We start from the raw sequence: 11,727 nt of genomic DNA on the forward strand, positions 1-11,727 counted from the left end.
GAGTTTGAGTGCAAACTCTACTTCCCTGACTACTAGGCCTGGGCCACCTACCAAAGACCTTTCTCTATTGCTGATCTGCTTTGACGCCCCCTCAAAAAAAAGATGGCTATTGGAACATTATTTTATTTTATTTGTTTGTGTCTGGCTGACTAATGCAACCCCACCAAGTAAGTCACAGTATATGGCAGGATTGGAGTTGCACCAGTGTGCCGTGAAGAAGCTCCCCCTAACCCATTTCCCTTAAGGACATTGGAGATACAAATTTGTGCCTGCCTCCATCCTGTGCATATCTCCATTCCTAGTTTATTCCTGTAGCCATAATTCCTCACATTATTTGAATTACAAGACTGGCCAATGTCTGTTTCATGAACAATGGATCAGCAATGTACCACCATGACCATGCCTGATTTGGAAGAAAAGGTGAATGGCATGCATTTCACACTTAAGGGCCTATTACAATGTCGGTCGGAGTTTCCTAGGGCCAACACCTTGGCAGAAACCGGACTGACAGACAGGTTTTTTGACTGACTCCGTAATGGACCCCTGAGTGATTGTTGTTTGTAGTGTGTTGAGATGATTCATGTGGTGGCAGACAGTGACACTGGGTGTTTGTTTATCTGTAGCTACTATGCTTGAATGTGTTTGTGATGATTTACCAATGTTGTTGGCCTAAGTAACGATGACTGATACATTTTTTCCTGAAGTTGATTTTTTCCATTCCCTTTGAGACTTAGAGAGATTTATTCACCAGATCCACTCCACACTGCTTTGTTTTCTGCTTCACAATCCTTAAATACCCGACCAGTCCCTTTAGGTAACACAAACACAAACCTAATCAACAAAAAAAATGACTCAATGTTTCTCTCTTTATGCATCAATAGCATTGTACTACAGGTCGATCTATTCAATTTGAGTCAGGACTCAGTCGGTACAGAGTTGGACACCTTACTTAGAATCAGGAAGGTTTTAGCGGAACTACATTGAAAACTGCCACCAGAAGAAGGAAGTTTTCAACTTCACTGAAACAAACCCATTTGGTGATGACTTTAAAGTGACTTACCCATCTATGTGAGTGGTGGTGACAGTGATGCGTTGATTTTACTTGAGTTGGAAAATGCAATGTTGCTGGGTGTGTGCTCAGTGCTGTCTGGCTCAAATTTGAAGCTAAGTAGTGGCTGGGTAAATGGCCTGTTTTTCGAGGTAACTGGAGGCAGACGCTTGGTCTTGAGTGATCATCACATTATGCATGTTAGGCACATAATATTGTTGTGATAAACTGATGATCATGATAGTTGCAGGTTTGATCAGCCGAATACTTATAGTTACATGCAGCCACGTTTGTGTGATTGTTGGTTGTTGTAACATTGTTCTCACCCAATAGTTCACACATCAGTCATAAAATGAAGGAGTGCAAAAAATACTTTTCTCTTCTCTCTTGCACTGCATGTGAGTCTTTTCGATGCACTCCTTATCAAGTTTACCTTCTGTCCGTCTCCTTGATTCGACAACATCATTTTTGTTTTACAATCCGCAGACCCTCTCTTATCCTGTGCCAAATTGGAAAAGCACCATAACAGTCATGCTTGCCTTACTGGACCGCATCACCCAGGCAACCAAGATTGATCCTCAGTCCAAGTTCCAAGTAGAATGTAGATGAAACTCTTTATTTGGCAATACAGTATTAGTTTTCTTATTTTTAAAATGAGAACTGTGTGTTGTTCGCTTGGCTCATACATAATTTGTAATATATGTTCTATCTTTCAAAGCTAAGTAACAAAATATTTAGATATAATGTAACTTGGGTCTCTCTGGGGGCAACGCGGACTGTTTATTTTGGATTGCATTTAAGTTACCTGTACTCATTCCTTTATTTCCTTTTCCTCCTATAACATATTTATTTATTCATCAGACCCATAACACTCTTCCCCAGGGCTGTGTAATTTAGCGAGGGCTGACTTAATAATTTACACCATTGATTGATCACGCATTTGTTGAGGCGGATGTGGCAAAAGCAACACCAACTCAGTGCAGGATCTTCAGGTCTAAGTATAGCCAGTCAGTCAAATAATCTTTATTTCGGTCATAGACCCTAAAAGATACATACTTACAGACAATATAATTACTGGTATTTACAACACTTAAAAATAAAAACAGAGAGCAGTTATCATTCAATACATAAAAATTGTTAAAAATTTAAGAAATATAAAACATTAGAAAGGACACAGGTTTACAATTCTTGATTAGTTTCTGGAGGTGAATATATATAAAAGGAGATTTTTTTGGTTTTTTTGTTTATAAGAAGGATCCTCCTGCGCCACATAGCATCGATGAAACGCGAAACAGAGAATACAAGAGGAGTAGAAGTGTTACATTTAAGTATTCTGAGGGCCTCATTGTAATGACTAAACCTCAGATTTCTACAAAGTTGGACAAGCCACCATTGCCGAATGAATTTATACTTTGTGCAAAAGAAGAGAACATGGGACTCAGTCTCTTCCTTAGCCCCACAGGCTGGACATTCTACTGTCTTGTTGGCCGACCATTTATAGGAGAAAACCCTAAGCGGGAGTGTACCATATCTAAATTGAAGATAACGTTTTCTCGCTGCACTGAGTAGAATCTCATCTAGGAACGGCTCCACTCTATATTCGTCTTTTATATTGAAAAAGTGGAGGGTAAGTGAGCCCAAGCCGGAATTGCTAAGGGTATCCGTGATTCTATTCATACGATACAAATAGACCAAATCAGCGCGCAACAGCTCAGCACAGGCTACTACAGGATTGGACCAAAAACCTGGTAAACCCAGTCTCATACTTTCTTTTTTATAAAAGCAAACCAGGGCAATTTCTCAGTCCCAGGAAGGCCCAATACCTCTTCAGTTTCAGGTCTAAAGTGCATCAGCTCAGGGGTAACCCAAAGTCTGCGCCAATAGGTTAGGGGCCGTAGAGCCACTTCTTCTTCTATTGGTCTAATACCCATGTCCATTCTCATGGGAATAAGAGGGGTACTAGATGGAAGAGCCAACAGTGATCTTAGGAATAGATTTTCAGTCTTACTAATGCCTGCTACCGAAGAAGGTCCCCACAATTCCGCCCCATATAGAATTGCTCCCCGTGCTTGTGCTTTATATATTTCTATAATGGAAGCAACTGGCTTAGAGGTGGATTCCCTGTGGATTTTTAAGATAGCACCTGTGATTTGCGGAAGTCTGAGTTTAGCCTTAGCCAGTTGTGGGCCCCAATCCATTCTATTGGTGAGAGTGATACCCAAGTATTCAAATACAGTTACCCTGTCTAAAGCTATGCCGTTCAGGGAGGGATTGGCACATCTGGTCTTTGGTGGATTACAGACCATAAATTTAGTCTTTTGTGTGTTAATCTCCAACCCCCTTTTATAACAAAAATAGCCCTCACTGGCCCCATTTACCCAACCATGCATACAAACAAGGATCCATATTTTCAGAAAAACAATATTTGCCAGCATCATCATCCTTTTGCTTATTATATACTTTCTCTATCAGGAACACATGTTGTCCTGTATACTAGTAGTCTAGTCTGGTGACTGTCTCAATTGCTATAACCCATTAAATCAGTTTTTATTTCAATTTAGTTCCCTCTATTGAATAGTCCTTATCCTACAGTTTGAGTTTACCTAGGAGGAAGTGGGACCTCGCTACGGATGCCTTCACTGCTAGTGCGGTAGCATGCTACTACCACCACCACCATCATGGCACATTGGGAAACCATGCATCCCTCGCTTCATCTGTTCAGGTAAGAGAACTATGGAACATCGTTGCACTGAAATACAGGCAATGGACAATCAACTCCCCTACCCTCCTATCCTTAGGGGTCAATATAATAGCAGAATGCAGAGGTTAGTAGAGTAGTAGGACAAGGGTACCACAGAACTAATTTGTTACACACTATCAGCAGGTTTTTAAAAAAGCTGCATCAAAGGCAGCAGTGCAAATTACACCTCAAAAAAGATTTAAATCCTAATGTAAAATTATAAAATATGTATTTCCCTAGCAATACAAAACTAAAGTGACAAATGGCCTACCCCTCTCTGCATACAAATCTCCCCCTCCCCAACCAATGGTCCAAAAGAAATTTGTGTCCAGGTAAGTCCCAAATTGAAATTGTCCATTAAAGAAATTCAAATGTCCCAACACCCACATTCTCACCATCTCCCCACAACAGGTCCAGCACACTCACAAAATGATTAAAAATGGGCAGAAGAGGGCACTGATGGTGGGCTAGGACTAGGAGATTCTTGATGTGCCTCTGCATGCATTCCTTCCTGGCTTCCATGCATTCCTGCCTGTCTTTCATGCATGCCATTATCTGCAGGAGGGGGGAAGCAGTAATGAATGTGTGGCAGGCAGCTAGGCATTCGCAGCTGCTGCTGCCTCCCTCTTCTCCTTCTCCAGGGACACCCACCACTGATACTATGGTCTGTTGGCCTTCAGTTTCCTCTGCCGTAGCCAGGCTGCTCTCTACTGGCTGTTTGGACCAGCAGGAGTAGCTATATCAAGAAAGAAAAATGGCAAATTGTAGACAATGCTCTTAGCAAAACACAATAAATTATGTAGTGGCACAGTGGCAGTACATTTGCTGGCATCCTTGGACCATTCGAGTTTGATGTGATTAGTGTTTCAGACATTATGCACTATGGAGTACACAAGTATTCTTGTGCTAAATAAATGGAGGCATGCTAGCTCAGCTGCATCCAAGCCATACTCGTGTTACTGTGCTACTGTCTGCAGGTGAGGCAGCTGCAATAGACAATCATCCTATTCTTATGGCCATGCTCTTGCTAAAATGCCTTTCAATTTGACCCTGACTCCAAGTCAGATGAATACTATGAATGATATTTGTCACATGACGTACTATAAAATCAATCATGCAGACATTCTCCTGTCTGCGGTAAGTAGATGGTGGGAAAAGTGATGCACTACAGTACAGTGAAAGGATGAAGAAACTACAGTACAGTGAAAGGATGAAGCAACAGGCTTTTGTATTTGGCATGTTCGTCACAGACTATCCCATATGCAAACGGCGAGGCACTTGGGGCCTGATCACGATGTCCGGCCGACTTGCACCCACCGACAAGTCTCGGTCCTGGGACGGATCAACTTCTGATTGGAGGTCCCGACCACCTAATTATAATGCGATACTCACATTTCTCATAAAGTGGCCGTAACACAAGCTCCCATTGAGAAATGGGAGGTGTTGTTCATCCCTGTATCCCGTGGCAGGTACCTCAAGGTGCCTTCCACAAGGTACACAGATCAACAGGGGGGCACTGTAGGTGTCCCCTTGTCTCCCAAACAGAGGCCGTAAGCACAAGGGGGCCCTACTGGGGACCCCCAAACATGCTTTCTGGCCGGCACTGAAACTATGTCGTAAACAGTGTATAGTAATCCAAAGGGCGGAAAGGCCCGCCCCTTTGGGATTATGAGCCAGCTCCGTCTGGTCAATGGACTCCATGAGCCATGTAATACTGTAAAGTAAACCGAGCGGCCGATTATAATGCGGCCAGGAAGGCTTTGACCATTGGTTGGAGCCTTTACAGGTAATCAGCCCCTTAGTCTTAATCTCACTTTACTCCCTGGTCTCACCCTCTGTCACCACACTTTGAAATTACTTTTTTCCAATGTAATACATTTGCTTGGCAGTAAGGAAAATAATTATTCACTTAATCTACTGCAGGGTAAGTTATATCATGGATAACATAAACATGCATACATGCATACATACATGTATAAATACAGAAACACAAACTTTATATGTATTATTGGAATCATAATCAAGAAAAAAAGTTCAATTTCTGCACTCATTTGCAGGTGGAGGGAGATGTATGAATTCCAAAGAGCAGAGGAGAACCAGATAGCCTTGGAATCAGTCAATCAATCAATCAGGGTTTTGTAGAGTGTGGCTACTCACCCATGAGGGTCTCAAGGTGCTGAGGGAATGGGTGGGCTGCTGATCAATCTGGGTGTGCAATCGAAAGAGCCAGGTATTGAGGTCCATCCTGAACTGTTCCAATGACATGGATTGCCTGAGGTGGAGCGGCAAGGTGTTCCATGTCTTGACAGTGAGGTAGGACAAGGATCTTCCTCCAGGTCTGGTCTTGTCAATCCGTGGGGTGGTGGCCAGGGCATGTTGGGCAGAGCACAGTTGTCTGCCGGTTGTGTAGAAGGTGAGGAGGTTGTTCTGATATTCTGGTTCTGTGTCATGGAGAGCTTTGTAGGCATGTGTTAGGAGCTTGAAAGTGATTCTCTTGTTGATAGTGAGCCAGTGGAGTTGACAGAGATGTTGTGTCATGTGGCTTTGGCAGGGGATGTCAAGGACCAGTCTAGCTGCATTTTGGACACCCTGTAGTTTCCTGAGCTGCTTTTGGGTGACGCCGGTATAGTGTGCGTTACCGTAGTCCAGTCTACTGGTTATGACTGCGCGGATGACTGTCTGTCTGAGTTTTGTGTGGAGCCATCTGAAAGTGTTTCAAAGTAGGTAGAGTGTGTGGAAACTGGATGAGGGTACTGTGTTTATTTTGCAGTTGATTGAGAGCAAGGAGTCCAGTATAATGCTGAGGTTGCATGTGTGGTCTATAGTGGTTGGAGGGGTTCCTACTGTGGTGGGCCACCAGGATTTGTCCAAGACTGAGGGTGGGTCCCAGGATGAGTATTTTGGTTTTGCCTGAGGTGAGCTCGAGGCAGCGGTCTTGCATCCAGGTAGCAACTGCCTTCAATCAGTTGTAAAAGTTAGGCATTTGTGGGTTTAATGGTAAGGGAGATGATCACCATGATCTGTTAGGGTATTGCCTGGTTGCGTGTGGTGGTGGTGGGTGTGGTGATCTTCTGGTGGAAGAAGGTGCCAAGTTTATTGCAGAGGTCTTGGGAGGGTGAGACATCTGTAGTCTTGCTGTTGGGCCTGGCGAAGTCCTTGATGAGGATGAAGAGTTCTTTGCTGTTTTGTACGTTGGTGTTTGGCCTGTCTTGGAAGCCCATTCCCTATGTGGTTTTCAGGAGAATGTGGTGTGGGTTGACGGCAGCTTTGAAGGTTGTTTGGGTTTTCGGGGTTTTGTTGTTCCTCCATCACTTCTTGAGTCGTCAGCAGGTGTGTCTGGACTTGTGGAGGATGGGAGTGAACAATCTGGCTTTCTTGGAGTGTTGCTTGCCTGGTGTCTTTTTGAGGGGTGCCAGAGTGTTAGAGTAGCTGGAGATCCATCGGTGAAGGTTGCGAGCTGTGGTGTTGGCGTTTGTTGGTGTTGGCGGATTGGTTGTGCTGAGGAGGTTGATAAGACATTCTTTGGAGATCTTGTTCCAGCTGAGATGAGGGGTGAGACCAGTGGCTTACAGTGGGCGTGGTGAAGGCAAGATATACGCAATGGTTGTCGGTCCAGGAGAGCTCAGTGGTGTGGCTGTAGGTGATGTACCAGAATATATTCATGAATAGGAAGCACGTTTACCAAATACCCGTATACATTCCACAGTGGTCTGGTATTACAATCACCATCATTTGTGTCAGTCCTGGAAAACATTTATGTGGCAATTGGAGAAGTGGAAAGGGGGGAAATGAGACTATCTTTGGCTGTCCATCAAGAATCAGCATCAGTATAAATCACAAAAGTATCAGTTTATTCATGTCAATTTTTTGCAACATTATTTCCTCCAAGATATTCAGGACAAAACCCTTTGACACTACACACATTTTTGCATTATTTATATTATCATTCCACATTCTCGACAGCATAATGCAGTGCCAGTTTTACAAAAGCTTCCTATTTATTGGTTTCTGAGTTCTTCAATCTCAAATTTTCCACATGGTGTACTTTAGGTATTGTGGTTTCTTTGTCATTTGTTTGCTGAATTGTTCTGTAGAGCATTGCAGCAATGGTGCCTTTAAATCCTATGCCATTAACCCCTTCAGTGCCCCGCCCTTTCCCCGCCCTGTGCCGGCCCTTTCAGTAGCGGGCGAGGTTCATGACGAGATAGTCTCGTCATGGGCACAGCGCAACCGCGCTCCATGACGAGACCATCTCGTCATGGGCACTGAAGGAGTTAAGAACAGGGTAACTTTGCTTGCTTTTTCATGTAGTCGGAACCACTGAGATTGATTCAAAATGTTCCTGGGATTGTGTCCTAGTTAGGTATTTTCTAGAACGGTGCATGAATATTCAATACATTTGCTTTTCAAGTGCGCTCATCTAGCTTTATTTCAGTTTCAATTTAAGTTCATTCACTGGTGAGCAGTGATGTTTAATGAGAGAGACTATGCTTCTTACCTACTTTTAAACCTACTCCCTAAGTAGGCACTGATGTTAAATGTGGGAGCCCCTGCTTCTCTTTCATTCATGCACCCAAGTGGCATATTCCCAGTAGGGTAGTGCAGACGAGAGGTTGAACATATGAGGTCGAACAATAAAAGTTACGATTTCATAAGCTATCAGTAATATAGATAATTGTAATGATAACCTTTATTATACAACAATACAATACCAATCAGTGTAAGCTGCTCTTTACAGGTGCAATCCGTAGAAATCCACCATCACACAGTCGCCCAAAAATATAATTGCAGGATAAAACACCTGCATTTTGAGAGATCTTATTAACATCAAAAAAAAATCCAGTAAGTCCAGCTGTATATACTTGAAATTGATTCATTCATTACAAACACATGTAATGCCCTACCTACATTATATTTTACATTTAAATTTACAGTTGGAGGAGATGCAGATGTGGTGCAAAATAAGCAAGCAGCAAGGGACATTTGTTAGTGGTAGTACCAAATTCTGGCAACCCCTAACACAAATTGTCTTAGCTCTAAGTGAAATTCTATTTTACTTGGAGAGCAAAAAATCCTTCCACCATCCGGTGGGAGGGCAGGGTGGATGAAATAGGCATTTCTCTGTTTACCAGAGAAATGAATACCCGTTTTCATCACAATTGTTCAGCATATGGAGCATCTGCCGTTCGGTGGCAAAACAAAACTGAATTATATACAGACAGCATTGTTAACTGATTATTGAACAAAATATTATCTAAAAAAATATATGTACTTTTCTTACTCATTTTAACATGATATAATTATTCACCGGCAGAACCCAGAGTTTCCGCCTTCCTCCATTCCAATCTGAAGCCACCAAGATCATCTGCGGCGTACCCCAAGGATCATCCCTCAGCCCGACACTTTTCAACATCTACATGGCACCGCTTGCCAACATAGCCCGATCGCACGACCTCAACATCATCTCATATGCCAACGACACCCAGCTGATCCTCTCCCTCACCAAGGCCCCCACAACCGCCAAAACCAACCTCCACAAAGCAATGAAGGCCATCGCCAAATGGATGAAGAACAGCTGCCTCAAACTGAATTCGGACAAGACAGAGGTCCTCATCCTCGGTTCCAACCCCTCCGCCTGGGCCGACTCCTGGTGGACAGCCACACTGGGAGCTTCACCGACACCCACCAACCACGCACGCAACCTGGGGTTCATCCTAGACTCATTGCTATCAATGACCCAGAAAGTCAGCGCCGTCTCCTCCTCCTGCTTCAACAACCTCCATATGCTCCGCAAGATCTACAGATGGATCCCCACCGGAACCAGAAGGACAGTCACCCAGGCACTTGTCAGCAGCAGACTGGACTACGGCAACGCCCTCTATGCGGGAACCACGGGCAAACTCCAGAAAGGACTACAACGCATACAGAACGCCTCTACACACCTCATCCTTGACATCTCCCGCCACAGCCACATCACGGTCCACCTGAGAGACCTGAACTGGCTCCCCGTCAACAAGAGGATCACCTTCACGCTCCTCACCCATGCTCACAATGCACTCCACAACACCGGACCAGCATACCTCAACTAACGACTCACTTTCTACACCCCGAACCTCCAGCTTCGCTCCGCTGACCTCGCCCTCGCCACCGTCCCAAGCATTTGCAGAACGACCGCCAGCGGCAGATCATTTTCCCACCTCGCCGGCAAGACATGCAACACCCACCCCATCCTCCTGCGGCAATCCCAGGACCTGCTGACCTTCAGGAGACTTCTCAAGACCTGGCTGTTCGAGCAGTAGCAGCACCCCTCCAAGCGCCTTGAGAGCCTCAAGGGTGAGTAGTGCGCTTTGCAAATGTTTGATCGATTGATTGATGGTTTTTCTCATACTGGATTCGTCTTTGTGGCATTTTGACGATTTGAATGAGGAGAGACACTGTGCTAATGTCTAGTTCCCTAGTTTTTCTCAATCTGCCTTTTTGTTCATTTGTATAGACTCTTGTGATTCAATTTCCCTTTTCCAGTCTTTATTGTGAGTAGTGCTAATACATTCTTAGAGCTGCTATAGCAGTTTAAGCAGGAACATTCTGCCCTGCATAATCCCTGCTTACAAAGAGAAGGCTTTTTTCCACAAGAAACAAACCACCCAAGATATAGTCAATATTGTCAGTTGTTTATGTAGGAAAACTCTAAATCTTTATGGTTCTGACTAACTAATTCAACAAGTACAATGCCTCTTACTTATTTTTTGCCAGTTTTCTCAAGGCTCTTTTGACATCGTGGTTCCTCAGACTATAAATCAGAGGATTGAGCATGGGATTCACTATAGTGTAAAATATGGAGGTCACTTTATCTTGCATCACAGAATTACTCGATTTTGGTCTCAGATACATGGAAAAGATGGTCCCGTAAAATAAGGATACCACAGCAATATGAGAAGCACAAGTGGAAAATGACTTTTTTCTCCCTTCTTCAGACTTGATACTTAGTATTGTGGAGATAATGAAAGCATAGGATATCAAGATAATACTGCAAGATCCTATTCCAATAGAAAATGAAATTATGAAAATGACCAGCTCATTACTGAAAGTGTCAGTGCATGACAGCTTTAGCAAGGGTGGCATGTCACAGAAAAAGTGATTGATTACATTAGATCTACAGAAAGACAAAGTAAAAGTAAGTGTTGTTTGAACTGCAGCATTCACAGCACTGCCACAATATGCTGCAGACACCAACCACATGCATGTTCTTGAATTTATCAGGACCGGGTAAAGCAGTGGGTTACAAATAGCCACATATCTATCATAGGCCATAACTGCCAATAAGAGACATTCGGAGGTGCCACATAAGGAGAAGAAGAAGAGCTGAACAACACATTCATAGAAGGAGATGGACTTTGTATTAGAAATTAAGCTGGCCATCATTTTGGGGGTAATTGCTGAGGAGTAACATAAATCTACACAAGAAAGATTACTGAGGAAAAAATACATAGGTGTCTGGAGGGTAGGATCAATGTTGATCAAAATGGTTATTCCAATGTTGCCTGTCAGTGTGATAGCGTACATGATGAGGAATAGCACAAAGAGTATAACACATAGTTTTGGTTCATCTGTGAGCCCCAAGAAAATGAATTCATTCACGGATGACAGATTTGCACCTTCTATGGAGAGATGCATTTTAAGTATCAATCAACTGTGCCTCTTTGCTGATTTCTTGCTGATGATATCAGAAGGAGAAGGGTTTTGGATATTCAGATCTCTGTGGTTTCTCATACCTTACATCCAATGAGAAGCGGAACCTTCGGTTCACACACAGGCAAATCTACAAAAAAAGGATATTAGAATTCAAATGAGGAAATATCATATGGTGAACAAATAATTCAAAACAATCTCAGGGTGCCATATGCTATATTTTTAAGAGCAACAGTGTAAGTAGCTGTAT

The 11,727-nt window shown here is 43.3% G+C and overlaps 1 protein-coding gene across 1 annotated transcript; it reads right to left on the reverse strand.

Moving 5' to 3' along the window:
* Positions 1–10,523: 10,523 nt before the first annotated feature.
* LOC146854068 (olfactory receptor 5AP2-like) lies at positions 10,524–11,462 on the reverse strand. Its single transcript, XM_085650502.1, has one exon. The coding sequence runs from the start codon at positions 11,460–11,462 to the stop codon at positions 10,524–10,526; it is 939 nt and encodes a 312-aa protein (XP_085506628.1).
* Positions 11,463–11,727: the final 265 nt, after the last annotated feature.

The sequence above is a fragment of the Triturus cristatus genome, chromosome 4_1 (genome assembly GCF_964204655.1).
Source record: "Triturus cristatus chromosome 4_1, aTriCri1.1, whole genome shotgun sequence".
Classification (NCBI taxonomy): domain Eukaryota; kingdom Metazoa; phylum Chordata; class Amphibia; order Caudata; family Salamandridae; genus Triturus; species Triturus cristatus.

Coding starts and splice junctions, on each gene's coding strand:
- LOC146854068 (XM_085650502.1), bottom strand. CDS start 11,462: ATGCATCTCTCCATAGAAGGTGCAAATCTGTCATCCGTGAATGAATTC.